Source organism: Saccostrea echinata, unplaced genomic scaffold, assembly GCF_033153115.1.
Source record: "Saccostrea echinata isolate AGI-Se365-2 ecotype Australia unplaced genomic scaffold, CSIRO_AGI_Sech_v1 ptg000054l, whole genome shotgun sequence".
In the NCBI taxonomy this organism is placed as follows: domain Eukaryota; kingdom Metazoa; phylum Mollusca; class Bivalvia; order Ostreida; family Ostreidae; genus Saccostrea; species Saccostrea echinata.
The window spans coordinates 5585161-5604258 of record NW_026889803.1 but is presented as its reverse complement, the minus strand read 5'-3'; the positions used below and the strand labels follow the sequence as shown (position 1 = coordinate 5604258).

The following is a 19098-nucleotide window of genomic DNA, read 5'->3' as shown; positions in this document are numbered from 1 at the left end:
GTGAATTGAGGATTGAATTTGCCTTAATTACATTTAGGAATAAGTTGAATGGAATTATGATTTGTTAATTAGGATTTTAAGAAGACTTTTTTTCTGTATTTAAAACTTACATGTTCCTGTTAAATGGATCACTAGTTTGACGCAATAGTGCAAGTTTGGAATTCCAGATTATATAGATTTCTTATCCAGTTACACGGCTTATTTTATTAATGCACAATTGAACAGGTTACAGCACTAGATATATTAAAAGTGATTAGTCCAATATGACTTTTAATCCTGTAATGTACTGAATTAAATACCTGGGAAGGGGTGATTAGGAATTGTTAGGTCAGTTTATATAGCTGAAGGCTGTCTTATCTGTGTGTATTGCCAGATTTGAGACATTTTTGTGTCATGCTTGATTAGGGAAGTGTGAAGGAGATAAAGAGAAATATGTAATCTAATGTTATGGATGGATTTATCAATGGACAGGACTAGGTAAAATGGCAGTATAGCTGTGCCGGTAAGATACTGGGATTTTCAGAATTTTAGAATTATGATTCATTTGTGTGAAGCTGAATATGTAAGTATAAGTATTAGACATTTTGGAACACAAATGTACATTCCTGTCTATGATATGAGAATATACAAATGTATATCTTTTCATGGAAGAGTTTCCTGAATGTATTCATGAAACATACTAACCATTTTGGAACACAATGTGTTTATATGAGAATATATTTTGAAGAGTTTCACACATTTTTTACCTATATATATATACACTAGACAAAATTGCTAACACACCACTTATTATTCTTATTTGTGAATTGATCATTTTCCTGATTGGTACTAATATATAAAATATGCCCTCTTTTCCAAAACAGTTGGATTGACAAATGTCTTGGTGTCATGTCAAGATCCTTAAAGGACCTTCTTGTCCGAAAACCAATTTCCTGACGTGCACTGCGCACCGTTTTTGCCAAGATATGAAGTTGGTGATTACCGATGGTGGTCCGTGAGGTTGCGATGGGAGCAGTCTCCCACTTAAAAATCAAATGATATATCCTGATTGACTACCATATCGCTTAGTAGTCATTCAGTGCCTTGGTGTCCCAACCAAAACCACCCAACTTCCGGTTGGCCCAATTTTGTGGACCAATCTTGAAGTTATTGTGTGGTGCTTACTTAATGCCGTCGCTAACTATTGTAAACATTTTTGTGATTGTTTATTCATTTTCAACAATTTTTCATCAGAGAAATGCATAATCTTTTAATTGTTTTAATTTTTCACGAATTTCTTCAAAGGAACCCACTGCAGACACCATACTGGCTGCCTTAGCACACTCTTCTAGAGTGAAACACCGCATACGGTGTAACTTTTTTTCTGAGTTTTTAATTAGTACAAACATAAAGAACACAACGACAAAGAAAAATATAGAAATTTATTCCACCAAAAAAGTATGGACATGATTTTAATGTTTTCTATGAAGTGGTTATGCTTCAGTAAACATTGTTGTTATTTATCAGTTAAAACATTTAAATGTCTCATTTTTAATTAAAGTAACATAATTATATATCAAAAACATCATAAACAAGTTTTGAAAAGAAAAATGTTCATTTATTTAGGTGGTGCGTTAGCAATTTTGTCTAGTGTATATATATATATATAGAGAGAGAGAGAGAGAGAGAGAGTTATGAAATAATGGGAAGGCAAATAAGCTAGAATAATTTATTTTCTGTTTTTCTTGACTGTACTGTGGGTTTTTGAATAATAATTTTGTAATCCTCCTCTTAAATTGTGTACCGCCCATTTGTGTTTAGTTAGCATTTTAAATGTCAATTCCAAGTACTTAAATGTAGAAGTATATGCATAATTTTCCATAGCATCTATGGTATGTTAGGGTGTACTTAATTAAGATAAATGGAGAAATGATAGAGTTGTGTCCCTTGTTTGAGCTTTGGGCAGTATGGGGTGATTGATCACTCGACTGTGTTGTCATTACACTGTACAGAAGTGCCAGGAGATTGTTTTGAGTTGTCTATGTGTGTAGAGGTCTACCACAATGTAATTACTGGAGGTAAGAGTGGTTGATTAAGCAGAATACACTCAATTAGAATATATGACATAAATAGCTTTTTGTAACGCATAAAACATCATTATGTGAAAGGTTTTTTTTGGAAGAAATTTGGAAGTGTGATGTAAAAAATCCTTTTAATTATTGTAGGATACTTTTCAGAAAGCTTCTCTGAAACTGAGAAAATATACACTTAACATTTTATTATCTGAATTTCAACGGGGCTGTGAATGTATTTTCCCTGCATGATATTGCAGGAAATAGCAGAAATGTAATTTCATTGTTTCCTGACTTGCCTCAGGTGCTTACGAACAAAAATCACATTTGCTCTTTTTTAACCAATCAATACAAACTAGAGATTTATATCAGAAACTTCTGGTTTCATGTTTTTCTGTTCAGTTTTTTTTTTATTTTCTTGTAATTGCATTTTTTAAATGTGATAAATGCTGGCAGAACAAAATGACACAATAGATTCCTCTAGGTTAATGTGGCCTCCTTTTGAATGTTCTCATTACTCTAATAATGTTTTCTTTAGTTATTTCTTTGTTATAAATATTTAAACACAGAAATAAGATTTACAGATTGCACAGACTGTCATTTCCTTACTTTCTACCTTAAATTGAAAATCTGTCCTAGGGTCTAAACAGTCTATATGAAGAATCCTGTCCATGTATCTGTCAATCGTATCCAAATAAGACTGCATAAACTGTCTTAATCCAGGGCAATATTCTTGAGTATAATGTATTTTTTGTGTAATAACTATATTCACAATTACACAATTGAACATTATAAATGAAATTGGATTTTGCCCACCGACTAATGTAATTTCGTCTCTTTACAGGCTTAAGAGAGATGTCTTGAATGCTTGGGAACAGAGGAGGATATCCACATGTCGTGGTCATTAGTATGCTGTTATGTCACAGAGTACCTCACCTGATCAGGTAAGATACAGGTAAAAATTACAGGTGTATCTCTAGGTTACATTGCATGACAAATTCATGTATGTTAACACTTTGAAAGATGTCCGGTAGATTAACCCATAGATTAATGTTGAAATCTTCACTGGAGGTGAGGTTACATGCATAGATAAATATATTATTTAGGTTACATTCCATATAAATTAAGTATAATTTATTAAATCATGTCAACCAACAGAACAGAGGATTCATATTCAAAAATATTGATACATTAATGTGTTTGCAAAAATATCTGAAAAAGAATATATATTCCATGAAATGTTTAAAAATTGAAAATTCTATGATTTTAATGGAGACAGTTTTAGAATTTTTCAATGTTTTAAGATTCATAGATCTGTATACAAGTATACTGTAATATATAAAAAATTTGCATTTTGAAAAAAATATTTATATATGCACTTGAGCTTTAGTAGAAAATTGGAGTTATCAATAAACTGACATTGAATATATAGAAAATATTTAGTGTGATTTATTTAATTAAAATATGGTTATATAGCCACTGGAGAATCATTTCTGACAAAAATTGAAAATGTTCAAAGAAATGAGAAATGTGAAAATATTTAGTGGACACTAGAAATTTCAGTATTAAATCATATAAAGTGAGTTCTCTCAGCTCTTACTTTCCTGGGGACACTTCAACAACAATCAACTAAAGTTTATGTAGAAGGATTGAATTTTGTTATATCTTACTCTTTAAATTTGCAATGGTTAATATAGAAAAACAGGATTCATGTTGATTCAATAAATCAATATTATCAAATTTAAGTGTAGTTTTTAACATATCATTTCCATTTCCCTTGCAAACTATTGGCATAGAAAGGGTTTCTCTGTGAAATATCTACTGGGAGGCATATTATGAAGGAATTGCGTAAATATTGACACAGACCAATACTCTATAGTTATCTTACTGGAATCCCCCCAGATCTATGTCCTATCATTTTATCTGACACTCAATGTGGGGCCTTCCGTCTACGGCATCAGATGTACCTGTTTTATTGGATTCTATTCATAGTTTATTAATGTCTCAAAATGGTCTTAGATATTTACATTAATTGAGATGCAAAAACCACAATTATTCATGGATCTTGATAAGACTGTACTGAATTTTTATGTTGGGAATTTAAAAAAAAAAATTGTACATATAGAACAATGGAGCTAACTAAATATTAAAGGATGGATGTTAAGGTTTGTATTTGTATGTAATTAATTATTCTTCATCACATGAAATAATTATTGGAAGTACTTTAACTGATTCAAATGGAATGTTACATTTTACCAGTAAAACGTTTGATTTAAAAATGTGAAGTGCTTTTTGCAAGGAATTTAAAAGTAAGCATTAACAGATACATTCAACTTGAGAAAATCAATATAAAATTGAAAGCTAGCGAAGAGCAAGGTCAGGTTTTGAATTAAAAAATTCCATTCCTAATCCAAGAGTCATTTAAATCAGGTGTAACAACTACCGTAATTTATTTTTCTTAATAGATGTAACAGATAAGTATGTGTCACCTGTAAAAGATCTAGAACAAGACAGAATATTTCTACTTGAAATCTCAAATGTGTCATATACGGTACATTAAGTACTAATAAATTGTATATGTCTTGGCATTTGTACACCAATTGTCCGCAAGGTTTTTATGGCACAGTCAAACTCATTAATGTTGATGACTTGCATTCTGTTTTTTTTTTTAAGTGTGTGCTAAAAATTAACAGATCTATCAGACTTTACAAGATAGATTTTAGATGCTAAAGCTGATGTTAAGATCCTTATTTTTAGATCTTTTAACACTTAATTCGAGACATATATTAGGCAGATTTGTTAGCATATCAAATACAATAGAAAGGATGGAAAGGATTCTTCCTCAGAAATTTACTAGCCTATACTCATCTCTACAAAGGTTGTTAATAGGAAACGTCTAGATAGTTTGTGTTGGTGGACTCTGTCTGTAAACGTTTTTAGAGTGACAGGTATATATTATTTTACCTGTCTGTATAGGTCATAGTCCAGTTACTATGTAGATTGATGTACATCTGTCTATAAATAGAATGGCCTTTTGTCTCATCATTGCACTGAAACCTATGACAGACATGAGGACGAACATGCATTAATAATAGCATAATTAAATGAATTTGTGCCAGTGGTGCCATGTACATGTATGTGTTGACATGAAATGAACAAGTGCTTGCACTGAGTTTTGTCAACAGATCGTATTCCATTCACCTGAATAGTGGTTAGCATTACTTCAGTGATTTTGGAAATGAAAGACAAAAGAAGCAGGAATCATGGAAGGCTTTCTTGGGCGATCTTTTTAATTCATACACAGTAAAGCAATATGAGCTTCACTTTTGTTTCCCCCTTGCATTATTTACCAAAGTAAACATGCTTGAACAAATTTCCGAGTTGTTTTATTATTAAGCAATGCATGTATAATTTTACCACAAAGGTTTGACCAAACAAATGATTTTCCAATTATACTGTGTAAAAGGATGATTTTATTCACCAAATACATGTAATCAATCCCAAGATATCTAGTATTTAGTGAAATGTTTAGTACTTGACCAGCTAGAGAAGAGTTTGTTGTTATACCACTGGAATGTGTGCTAGAAGTTACTTTGAAACCATAAAAACTTTGTGAACTACCTAGAACATTTTCCAAATTTGTATGAATTAATACTGTTGTGATAAATGGAGCATTAGATTTTACTGAGGGATTCAATGGCTAATGTACCAGTAGCTCTGATTAAGGCTGTGAACAGTGCCCTCCAAGAAGGAAAGTCCCTTACGTGGAGGGTCCATGGAGGTGACGATAAGATCATGATGAACATCATGTGGACTCGGACCTCTGTCAATAAGAAATCTCTCACAGTTAGACCGGTCAAACCACTGCTAGTGGTATGGTGTTATGTTGATTAGAACTGCAATAAGATGTGAATGCCATATATTCTTTTAAAATAATTTAATTTGATATTTCAATTTAGAAGTGACTGATATTTGAATGCTTACAGATGCTTGGCAGTGTTCATTAAGGATGTGTTATTTTATGAATCAGATGCACTGAAATGAATCTAAAGATAATTTAATACATAATATTTTTTAATGCTTTTTTTCCAGGCATCTTCTTCCACTGACTCTAGGTCTGATGATAGCTTTAGTGTAAAGGATCCTTCCACTGCTCTTACATCTGTACCTAAAGAGGGGCGTCGCCAGCTTCCACCAATACCTAGTCCTGACACACAACTTGCCATGGCATCTGAAATCAAACAGAGGCAGAATGCCATGCCAAAAAGTGGTGGATCTAATGGGCATGGGCAGCTATTTACCGAGTACAAACTCATGGCTGAGTAGTAAGTAGTTTGGCCTTACCATCATTTATAAAGAACCACGCATGCTAACTTTCAATTTCCGTCTACATTTTACACCCATGTAATTCAGTGTAGATGGCAGTTTGGCCATTAAAACTTGATTGAATGCAAAGAAGAGTTCATTATTAATTGATTGATAATTTTAAAACCAGTGTCAACATCCCCCCCCCCCCCCAGAACAACAAAACTTGCATGAATTGTGAAATAAATTCTAAAATCCCATAAAGAGGAATTTTTGTTGTTGCATGGGGGATGTTTTAAAAAATTATTTTCTGTTTTCTGTTGATTTTTATTGTGAAAAATGCAATTTTTACCAAAATTAAAGAGTTATCCATCTTTGTTTTCCCATATAATTTAAGTTTCATGAAAATTCACATAAATATCTATATGAATATGAGAAAATTATTCAGATATATTAACTTTTGAAATCTGACTTGGAGGTAGGAGACGGAACTTTATTCTTTCCCAGTTCTTAAGAAATTCAATTGCTAAGAGACTTAAAAATAAGATATTTTCTTTTATCTCCAGATTAAGTATTCATCTAAACTGATCTGGTATTTCCGATTTGTTTCTTCTATATTGTGTGCCTTAATATTTATGCCTCTTTTTACAGTAACTTATTGATGTCACACAAAGTCCCTGGCTGTTATGCAATACCTTCTGCCCTGACACCACTTAGTGAGTAAAAATTAATGTTGTTGTAAATATATCTTTATTTTTCATAAAAGTAGTAATGTTATAATGTTATAAAAGATGATTAATGATTTGTATGAAAATGAAAGATAAATATTGTTAATTATAGAGAAGTAAATGTCATGTTCTTACATGTAGGTTGATACATGTAATGTTGTAAGATTTTATCTTCTTATAGATATTCTGTATTTATTATCCTTTTCAGTTTGGCATGGGGTGTTGTTCATCAGACAGGGAATGTATCAAGAGGGAGTTTTTAGATTTATTCTAACCATTCCTGAGAATTTCCCTGATGGAGATTGTCCTGTAAGTTGTTCCAACATAATGGTACATGTATTCAAGAGAAAATTGAACAGTTTTTAAAATGAGAAATATTTTATCCTATGTTCAGTTTTCCTAGATAACTATCCTACAGTGAACATATTGACAACGTTATATGTACATGAAGGTGTAAATTGAAGAAAATTTCATAATGAATATTTTAAACATTGCATTTTTATACCCCCCGCAAACGAAGTTTAGGGGGGGTATATTGGAATCAGCTTGTCCGTCTGTCTGTCCGTCTGTCTGTAGACGAGATTTTGTCCGGACCATTTCTTGGAAACTGTTGCAAGGATTTGTCTGAAAATTTGTACACTTATTCTTTGCCATATGAAGGTGTGCACCTGGTATTTTCATCATGATTGGATAATTTTTTTGCATTTTACAGGTGTTTTTTTCAGTTTTAGCTCACCTGAGCTGAAAGCTCAAGTGAGCTTTTCTGATCACCCGTTGTCCGTCGTCCGTCCGTCCGTCCGTCTGTCCGTCCGTCTGTCCGTCCGTCTGTAAACTTTTCATATTTTCGACTTCTTCTCAAGAACCACTGAGCCAATTTTAACCAAACTTGGTACAAAGCAACCTTGGGTAAAGGGGAGTTTAAATTGTTACAAGCTTATCTTTTAAAAAAGATGGGTGAGCTAGCGCGTTAGCCATCATAAAACACAGAAGTAGATATCTGAACCGTTTGTTAAGTTGCTGAATCGATTAATTATTAATAGGCGCAGTGGTGCACTGGGGTGGTGTAAGGTAGGGGGAGGGGGGGTCTCAATTCAGAATGAATGGTGAAAGTGGGCTTCACATTGGCGATGGCATAAGTCATTAACTGTGCTTTAAGCATTCTGTAGCTTACTGTTATTTCAATTTTGAGGTGAAATAAAAGAGATCAGTAGAACCTAGGTATGGGCACCTAGTTTAAAATTATCCAGTGTAGTACTGTTTTGTAGCAATCGCATCTTCTCGGGTCTTTCCGGTAACATATACAATCTGATTAAAATCAGATCCTTTGATCCGCTCACATAGATCGCTGCACAAGGCCAAGATTTTAATCAGGTTGGCAACATATATATCCGAGATTGTTTGCCGAGCTTGCAAGAAAGAAGTTAAGAAATACTTGGTTAAGGTTTTAGTATTCTTTTAGAATTAACCGATCTCTTCAGTCTTGGCATTATAAGACCTAAGTTTAACTGTTACTTTTTTAACATTTGTATACAGCTTAGACAACAAAGCACAAAACTTCAGATCATATGTATTTTCAGATAATTAAACGAAATTTACATGGTAGTTTATCTACAGTTGTGTTCCCAGAATGCCCTACGGTGAAGTCGAGCATGCGTATTCCAGGAAAATAGACTAACGTAGTTGCTAGCGCTCGAGAGCGCTAGCAAAAATGAAGGGCCAAGTCCCCTTCAAAGGGGAGATAATCAAGAAAATACAAAAATTGGGTGGGGTCATTAAAAAATCTTCTTCTCAAGAACCACTGGGCCAGAAAAGCTGAAACTTACTTGGAAGCATGCTGGGGAAGTGTAGATTCTAAATTGTTCAAATCATGACCCCCGGGGGTAGGGCGGGGCCACAATAGGGAATCCAAGTTTTACCTTGAAATATATAAGAAAAATCTTTAAAAATCTTCTTCTCAAGAACCACTGGGCCAGAAAAGCTGAAACTTATGTGGAAGCATGCTGGGGTAGTGTAGATTCTAAATTGTTCAAATCATGACACCCCGGGGGTAGGGCGGGGCCACAATAGGGAATCCAAGTTTTACATTGAAATATATAGGAAAAATCTTTAAAAATCTTCTTCTCAAGAACCACTGAACCTGAAAAGCTGAAACTTATGTGGAAGCATGCTGGGGTAGTGTAGATTCTAAATTGTTCAAATCATGACCCCCGGGGGTAGGGCGGGGCCACAATAGGGAATCCAAGTTTTACATTGAAATATATAGGAAAAATCTTTAAAAATCTTCTTCTCAAGAACCACTGGGCCTGAAAAGCTGAAACTTATGTGGAAGCATGCTGGGGTAGTGTAGATTCTAAATTGTTCAAATCATGACCCCCGGGGGTAGGGCGGGGCCACAATAGGGAATCCAAGTTTTACATTGAAATATATAGGAAAAATCTTTAAAAATCTTCTTCTCAAGAACCACTGGGCCAGAAAAGCTGAAACTTATGTGGAAGCATGCTGGGGTAGTGTAGATTCTAAATTGTTCAAATCATGACCCCCGGGGGTAGGGCGGGGCCACAATAGGGAATCCAAGTTTTACCTTGAAATATATAAGAAAAATCTTTAAAAATCTTCTTCTCAAGAACCACTGGGCCAGAAAAGCTGAAACTTATGTGGAAGCATGCTGGGGTAGTGTAGATTCTAAATTGTTCAAATCATGACCCCCGGGGTAGGGCGGGGCCACAGCCACAATAAGTACTACGGGGGGGGGGGGGGGGAGAAATCAGGTGAAAAACAGCAAGGCCAAAGTTACTCAGGTGAGCGCTGTGGCCCATGGGCCTCTTGTTATTATGTGGTTTTGTCCGGATCTGTTCCCAGAGACTATTGCATAGATTTGTATGAAAATTTGTACACTTATTATTTACCATATGAAGATATGCACCTGGTATTTTCAACATTATTTGATAATTTTTCTGCATTTTGCAGTTGTTTTTTTTTTCATTTTTATTGACTTAGTCATTGCGGGTTCATGTCTAAGGTTTGAGACATAGAATCTAGAACATCTGTACAAAAATGTGAACTACAGCTTAAAACTACTCATTAGAACTAAAAAAAAAATCACAAAGTATTAAAAACAGTTTTTACATTACACAGCAGATAGTGTAAATCCATTTGTTCCTTGGGAGTAATGAGTGGACATGCATCCAGTTAAAGATTAATTAATGAGTTCAGTGTGGGAAGCTGTTAGGGCATCTCTGCATCTCTGATCAAGCAGGTCTTATCTATATCTCCTGGGAATTGGGCAGAAAGAAATAAAGATCTCTGTTGTCTAAGTCTCTTAGTTGTAATTTATGTCTGTCAAAATACATAGTTACTGGAACCAGCATTTTATTTCTAAAATGAGTTTGATATAAAGGTATTAAGATCAATTTGATTTTGTATAATTAATTATGATATTTTTTTTTTCAACAATCAATTTGCAAAGTGTCATGTCTCACAAAGATGACAGATAGTTGCAAACTATTTTTTCAATGTCATAAATAACACTGTAATTACTAGTATTGATGTTTTATTAGGCTGTACCTTAGTTTCACTCATTAAAAAAAAATATAATGAGTAATTAAATTTTCACTCTAAATGTTTAAGCAAATTGTGGACACCTCTCACATCTAGAAAACATTAGTGATTTGGTACCTTCTCTGAAAAACCCAGCGGGGGGTGTTTGTCCCTTTTGGACAGTTCTAGTTTCAAAATGAAAATTGGCATTATTTGCAGATTTTTTTGCAATACAAAGTATACATAATTATGTGAATTTTTTTTTTAGAGTCTAGTCTTTTCCTTCCCCGTCTTTCATCCTTTAGTGGACCCTACCACAGGAGAGTTAGACGTCAAAAGAGCATTTCCCAAGTGGAGGTAACTCTTTTGCAGTAGAGAACTCAGTAGCATCATTATAAATTGTATATTGAATGAAGATCAAAACTTATGGGAATATTTTGAATTTTTGAGATTTTCAATTTTGGAACGTTGTATGATTTATACTCTTAAATCTCCTTTACAAAGAACAGTGGTTCTTTAGAATTGATAATGCATTTTCAATTTTTTTTTTCAGAAAAAGTTCAAACCATATATGGCAGGTCCTGCTTTATGCACGTCGTGTTTTCTACAAAATAGATACCAAACTTCCCTGGAACAAGGAAGCTGCCTCACTGTAAGTCTTACTGTCTGTGAGGATCCTTCTCTGTGTTTGAAAATATTCATTACATTAGATACTGTACATGTACATAAATTGGCATATTCAAAATTTAGCACAATAACAGCCTATGGAGTTGTTAGTATAATCATGAATTAGCACTGCGCAGTTCCGCCCAATGCATTGCATTTATTAATGATTTCTTCACTCAGTTTGCTGTAGTCATGAATTAGCACATCTTTGTCTGGGCCAAAGCTGCTAAAATATAAAGCCCGCTTTTTTAAATACACATACAGTAGTCCATGTGCTGGTTGTTTACACATACATGTAATAAATAAATAACTTTAGAATGATATTTGAATAAATACAAGTATTTATATGCATGTGCCTGTATTAGCACTCCACTATTTCATCAATCTGACAAATTTCCAAGTTTGCACAGCTTTTGTTTAAATCAGTTACAAAGTTTTACCATCTGTGTGTTTGGAGAAGTAGACTGGATACCAGGTCCAGTGTTCAAGAATTTAATATAAGAATCACTGGAATACTGATAGTGATTTTTGTAGCTTGAAATTTTTTATGATTCCCAAAGGTATGACAATGAGCCAGATGCTTTTCGAAAAGAAGTCTTGAAGACGGTGAATACCAGTAAAGAGAAAATAGAGGAACCAGTTAAATCAGATGACCCACATATACTCAGGTACAGCAGCAAGTATTGCATACACTGCAGCCTGCTTATACTGCTTTATTGAATGGTGAAAATTACAAGCTGTCTGCAGTTAGTACATTGAAATTGCATCCATTTGTTTGTTCATTTGTCAGAAGTTGTACAGGGCAAAAATTTCTTTTTGGAAAACACCTATAGTGTCACATGTACATTAATAGACAATTTTTGGTTTATGCTTGGAATGCACACAAAGAAAAGGTAGACTAATGTGTCCAAGTGATCTTGTAGGTTCACCCCTCTAGATCCAAGTGTTCATGAAGAAGTTCGGAAGCAGATGATGAGTATGCAGGTAAATTGCACAGGTAATCTTGGCTTGGTGTGTGGTCTGTTAACACCTACTTTTTACTTACTTTTTACTTACCAATAGAATCTAATGATATTTTTCTGTGCTATAACTTATGTAAATTTTATGTTTATACTATAATATTATAATATATACCATGTAGTATATTATTGTATCATAGAGTGACTTATCTATATGCACTTTGTAGATATTTTGTAGCAAACACATACTTTTAACAGTAGCTTGCCATAGGTAGAAATATACATGTATATGTGGCCATTATTGATAATTAATATTTTCCCAAAATTTATGCTTGTAAAATTCTTTGCTTGATAATATGTATGAATTGCTTGAAATATATTTTAAGAACTAAACTGTAATCTGATTGCATTAAGGATTTCTCTTTTAAATACAGTCTCAAAAAATAGGGGATGTACATTGACAACTTTTGGTTTGTGTCTTGCATGGAAAAAAATATTTTAGCTTGCATGATTTGCTAGAAATGCTGAGTTTGTGTAATGGTAATGAGGATTGGAAACCCCCCCCCCCCTTCCCCCACTTCCCAATAGATTTTCAATCAAAACAGATCCCAGATACATGTAATGAGAGGATGAAGGCAACAATAAAAATTTCTGTTGATAGAATTTAATATTTTAAATTGTGTAAACAATAACTCAAGAGTGTTGAAAACAACTGAAGTTGTTATCATTGATCATGTTAACATTCCATATTTTATTTTTTTAGCAGTTGGAAACAATAGCAAAAATTTACTGGTACATGCAAGAAATTTATATACTTTGAGGGAATAAAGAAACGCCAGTAATATATTTTTAAAACTTCTTCCATGCTTCAGGTCAGTCAAAGTGATCCGGGTGGAGTCAAGCCAGGTCTGTCATGGATGAAACCAGGAAGTGTTCAGATTTTTGCCAGGGAAGATTCTGCATTAGCATAATTTAAACTTTGTATAATGTATACTGTGTTCTTTCCTTTTTGGGAAAGAGACTTAAACAGTACCCTGTTCTTTTGTCTTGTGGAAAAAAAACTCTAAAGAGAGTGGATATGTTTTCTCATACAAAAACTCCAAACTCTGGTGAGTTGAACAAGATATTTAACCCCAAAATGGTGCTCATTGTGTTTGTCTGTTTCTTTATAAATATATATGACACACACAAACAGTTTGAAGAGGACATTTCAATGGAATGGTTCATTGCTATGGTAAAGCACTGGCCAGGAATAAATCTATGCATGTATTTTTTTTTCTTCATTTTTTTAAAAATATTTTTTGTTAAATAAATAAATGTTTTTTCGTAGAAAATATTTTGCTTTACCAAATTGGAGATGGTGATTTATAAAATTTTTATTTTTTGTGAGTTATTTTTGCTTCAAGTGCAAAGATGTGTATTTTTTGAGGTTGTAATGCTATTTATGCCTTATTATGTGACAGTTACCAAATTAAAGAAAAGTACTTTTAGAATTTTTACAGTATTTACAGTATATATCCCGATCTTAACAATCTTCATTATATCTGAAAAAGAATTAAAACATTGATTTAGATGAAAAGATTTCAGTACAATTAGGAACAGTATTTTCAATGAAAATTGATATTAACTTGTAATGAATCCATGAAGATTTGCATGTTGTACATGTATAAATATGTTCTGTATGTATTCTGTCTCCAGTTTATTTGGTGATCTGTGTTGATGCAATGTCATCTGATGAGAGGACAAAACTTTAGTGCTTTGTCAAACTTAGTTTTGTTTTTATTTTTCAATTTTTGTTGTTGTTGTTGTCATTTTTACCAAAAGCAATGAACTGTAAAGAGATGAAAATTTAACTTTAAAGACATTTTTCAATAAAGATTTTTTTTCTCCGCAACTTGAATATCTTCATATTTTCAACTTTATGTAACATTATATTGATTTTGTCACTCTCATCAGTTGTATGAAATGTTGTGCAAATGCATTTTATTGAAACATATCATATGGTTATATTATCACCTTATATTGTTTTAATGAAAATCAAAACAATAAAATTAATATATTTATATAATTTACGTATCATGTTGTATATCAGTTTAAGCCCACCTTGGCTGAAGCTTTTTCTGTCTTTCATGTATAACTGCCTCCAATATTTTCTTATTTTGAGCTACTACTCAAGCTATCTTTTTACAAAGTTTCCTATGGAAAAAAAACTCCCATTGTTTAACCCTATTTGAAGTTTAGTCAATCTGGATGAAAAATGGCAAAACCCAGGACAAATTGCAGCAGAAAGTTTTTTAATGCCAAAATGAGGTATGGCATATGTCTTAATAATCTAAAATAAAAGTATAAGAAAAAAATAATCAGGCAAAACCCTGGTTTGAGGCAATTTTTTTCTTTTTTTAAAAAGTCAGAGAATTGTAAAAATAAAAAAAAATTACCACTCTTGCGACCAGTAATTGAAATTATTTATGTTTGACCACTAAAATGAATAAAAAAAACAATAATAACCCTCGAAACAAAGTCTGGTGGTATTTAGGAGTCACCTTGTCCGTCTGTCTCTTCGTCTGGTGATGCAATCTTGTTTGTGCCATAACTTTGTAATAGAGATTCATTAAAAGATCATATTTGACACAAAACTTTCTTATGTCTTGAGGATTTGTCATGACTTTGGGTGAAGGTCATGTGCATGCGCCCTCCTTTAATTAGGTTCATGAAGTCTAAGTGTGCGAACTTGGCCCGTGTAGGTTCTGGAAACATCTATTTATGAACGATGTCTAATTTCTGAGAATGCTGTCCCCTTATCAGCTTTGTCCAAGAAATTTACTCTGGTGTGAGACATTTCATCAGTCAATCTTAAGAGAACAGTTTCCTTTGTCAAATTTTTATTTCATAAAGACTTCCATTAATTAGAATAAAATTGCCAACTCTAAATCTTCCTCTGAGATAAGGAAGTTTGTAAGCACAGATCACATGTATATGGAGAAATTTAATGCGTTTGTACCAGTAATGCCTTGCATATGTCATTATGGGCGTGTCTCCATGGTCATGCCTATGATATGTTTGAAGTATTGATGCACAGCCCATCAATCTTCTGGGACCTCATTAAAGGAGACACTACTAGGCATCAGCAGTATGAGGAATAATAGCAATAAAGATGTACTGCAATTTATTTCTAAATAATTTAATTTTGGTTGTAACGCGTCATTTGATTGGATGGAAAAAAATAGTATATATCGTATAACCTGTGTTGCCTACGTCACAATGACTTGCGTCAAAAACGTATCAATCCTCTTGACGTTACATTTACAATATGTGCAATTTGAAAGCATTTTGTCTTTTGTTCTACACTTAATGATGGAAAATTAAGTTATAAGGAATGAATTTAATAGCTACCAAAGTTAAACTGGTATAAACTTGGTTGGTACAATTGACGCTATTTTATAAACCGCTGCTCGTTTTATAAAGCGCAAACTGTTCCAACCCAGGTTATACAGTATCACGTGGGTAGCTATTATATGTTAATTCATTAATTTAAGATTTTCAAATCCAATTTTAAAAAAAGGATATATACTAGGGGAAAAAATAAAAAAAATTGAACATTTTCTGTTGGAAACTTGTGCTTTAAATAGAGTGGAGCACCAAAAAAGAAAAATGAAAAAGCAAACGACTTTATGGTCCCGCATTTAGACCTTTGTATAAAGTGGTTGCAAAAGAAATTTGAAATATTAATCAAACCACATACCAAGAATGATTTAAAGACTTGTTCATAACTACTATAATTGATGTACTAGTATATCATAAATATACGGAGATGGGTGATTTGATCTTGATCATTAGCGCAAAATTCAAATCAAATGAAATGCAATAAGAATGATTGATCCAGATGTGTACATACGTTGGACCTTTGATGACACGGGCTGCATTTATGTTAGTATTTTGGAATACCTTGAAGGAACATGTGTATTATTTTACTTTTTTAAATTAGTAAAAATACACTTACGATTGATTTCTCGTGGTTGTTTACAAGTGTAATTGCTACTAGGGCAACCTAGCAATATCTTCTCAATTAGCATAAATTTCATTAAAATATAATTGCAAAATTAACAACTTTAGACTGATTAGATTTTCTTTTACTTTTGATATGATATGGGAGGATGTTAGAGACTGCCGGCAATAAAATTATTTCTGTTGCAATTTGTTTCGGTGTTGTAGAGAGAAAACTCCCCATTATAGTGAGAACCCCCCCCCCCCCCCCCCCCCGGAAGTCTTCCTCTAGAGTGAGCCTTCACCCCTAGGTCGAAGTCTAACTCTAGAGCCATACCCCCCCCCCCCCCCCCCCGAGCCATACTTCTACCCAAAAGTATCAAAAGAGGGTAAGTCTACCCAAGGGGAAGCCTTAACTTAAAGCCTCACTTCCTCCCGCAAGATTTGCTCTAGATACTATCCACTTTGGGAAGGCCCTGTCATATTGTAATTTTTGAATTTACCAGGTGGTAGTAAATACAAAAATTACAATTTGTCATATTGTAATTTTTGTATTCACTACCACCTGGTAAATTCAAAAATTACAATATGACAGCCCACTCTAGAACCATATTTCCCCTTTGAAGTCTTGCTCTAGATTGAAACACCCCCTACTTATCAAGGTAAATTCTAAATGTGTAAACTTATTGGAAAGGAAAAGGAGGGTATAAATTTTATATTTTAAGTAAAAGTAACTTACACAAAAGTAGTGCTCGTGCTGTCTATTTTATTTCATACTATATAGTAGACACGAGTACGGTGTACACGTTTATCTAAGCCATACAACAACGATATGAAATTTCATTGCAAGAACTCCAGAAAGGAAAGTGTTACTCATGGACAGAAAATCAGCTACTCGGACGAACGAACAAACGGACAGTCACATCCAAATTTTAAAATATTCGTCACTTTCAGTGAAAGTGGGGGGGGGGGGGGGAATCAAAGCACCGCTGTAAAGGTTTTGTAACTATATTATCTCTATAGAGTGACTGAATTGTACTAGTAAAACCAGCGAGAAGATCTGCTATGGGGGAATTCTGACTCTACAACTAGTAGTAGAGTCTACAGGTGTTCCTACAGGGAAGTTCTGGAGTCAGAGTTCCCCCAGAGGGACGTCTCACTCTAGAGCCAGACTTTCGGGGGGAAGTCCCACTCTAGAGACAGTTTGACTATGGGGGAATTCTCACTCTACAACACTGGGTGAAACACTAGATGTACTGGGCTGGATTTAATTGAATTAAAAAATGGAATTGGTGTGATGAAAATTACTACGATGTATATATATACCCAGTACCCTGGTACAATGAGCCCGAGAAGTTGTGAACAAAACCATGATATCATTGTATTGCAAGCATTAAAGTAGGATAATCAAATCATGTAGATTCTGCCAGTGTGGGATGACAAAAATGGTTTAAAATTTAACGCAGATATTATTTATTGGGATTGTGCAAAGAAACATTATCCGACCTCAGAGAACACGGTTGAAAACTCAAGAATGGAGGGATATGATATTATAATACAAAACAATTCTGAAGTTCTTGTTTTCATTGTGCTGCAAGAAAAAGTCGTGTATACATGTTTTTGTATCAGATGGATGAACTTGAAGTATTGTTAAATCGTTTTAAACAAGATCAGTATCAGAAAATTATAGTCTTACACGAAAAGGAAATATTTTAAATGCAAGTACCTTCATGATGTGTTAAAGTTTTAAATTGTCAAACAAGGGATTACATTAAGATGTATGAGGATGTATGAAAAAAAATCTGATAATAAACAATAGCAAGACTACTACTAGTAAATGTCAGAAGATGTTGACCAAATTTTGTAAAATTCAACCCATTCCCACCCATGGTTCTTAGATTTAGGATACATAAAACTAGAAGGTCCATTGGAATAGTTTTCTTTATATGCTTTATAATTGTAGTTACCTTGTCTTTACACTAATATTTTTATGATAAATTTCATAGATAACATTTTATTTATTTTTTTGATTTGAGACTTTCAGACATTTAAAAAAAATTACTAAAGCCCCAAATAACGGGTATGTTAGAATAATAATGTCAACAGTTAACATAATGAACAACAAAAGATCTTTGATATACGGTTTTGATAGTTGTTAAAAACAGAAATGTTTATGCTGTAAGAAATTCAGGCATGGATTGTTTAAAAAAAAACAGATTTACAAAACTAAATCATTAGTTTAATATATGTTCTTAGTATTAATCAAATTGTAAAAATATGTTGTGTTTGGATTTGTATAAATATCGCTAGGTCCGAATTTCTGTCTTTCATTGATGCTATCCCCACAACTAATGAAGAACGAGGATCATCTCCACTTTGTCGAGTCTCTGGATCCGCCACTCGATCATTGGCGCTGTGAAAAAGGCGTTCTCATTCGCCAATGTCAGCGATTGTTACGTCATCGTGTTTTGCTTGGTATTACGTCAGTTGTAGTTACGATCATTTCCAAAGCATCAGCTGGAGAGGACAGACGTGCTTTAAGCCAAGAAAAACATTTGTGGAAAAACTTGTCTTTTACAGACTCCAATCTGCTGAAAGATGTCAAAAGAGAAAAATAAGAGGGTAATGCCTCATTTTGGTGAAATTTTTGCCAGAAAATCTATGTATGTCGATTTCATTGCTGATTTTTTTTAATATCAGCAGATGACACTCTGTAAATTGTAAATTATGTTATTAAACTTGCAGAGAATAAATTATGAGATATATTAAAACAAAGGTATTATTTCATGATTATGTAATGGGTTAAAATATTATACAAGTGTATAGGCCTATCATGTACATGTATTTAAATTTCACAGCAGAGTCCCC

General features: G+C 33.4%; 1 protein-coding gene across 2 annotated transcripts; it reads left to right on the top strand.

Moving 5' to 3' along the window:
* Window positions 1-2873: 2873 nt before the first annotated feature.
* LOC133172534 (AKT-interacting protein-like) lies at window positions 2874-14233 on the top strand. 2 transcript variants are annotated; one of them, XM_061307443.1, is made up of 9 exons: window positions 2874-2995; window positions 6144-6376; window positions 7008-7072; window positions 7293-7393; window positions 10890-10978; window positions 11175-11273; window positions 11848-11955; window positions 12211-12271; window positions 13119-14232. In XM_061307443.1, exons 1-9 carry the CDS (start codon window positions 2969-2971, stop codon window positions 13215-13217), a joined length of 882 nt encoding a protein of 293 aa, XP_061163427.1. In that variant the 5' UTR covers window positions 2874-2968; the 3' UTR covers window positions 13218-14232. The 2 variants fall into 2 exon arrangements, with proteins under 2 accessions (XP_061163427.1, XP_061163428.1); XM_061307444.1 differs by lacking the exon at window positions 2874-2995 and adding an exon at window positions 5733-5924 and having other exon boundaries at window positions 13119-14233.
* Window positions 14234-19098: the final 4865 nt, after the last annotated feature.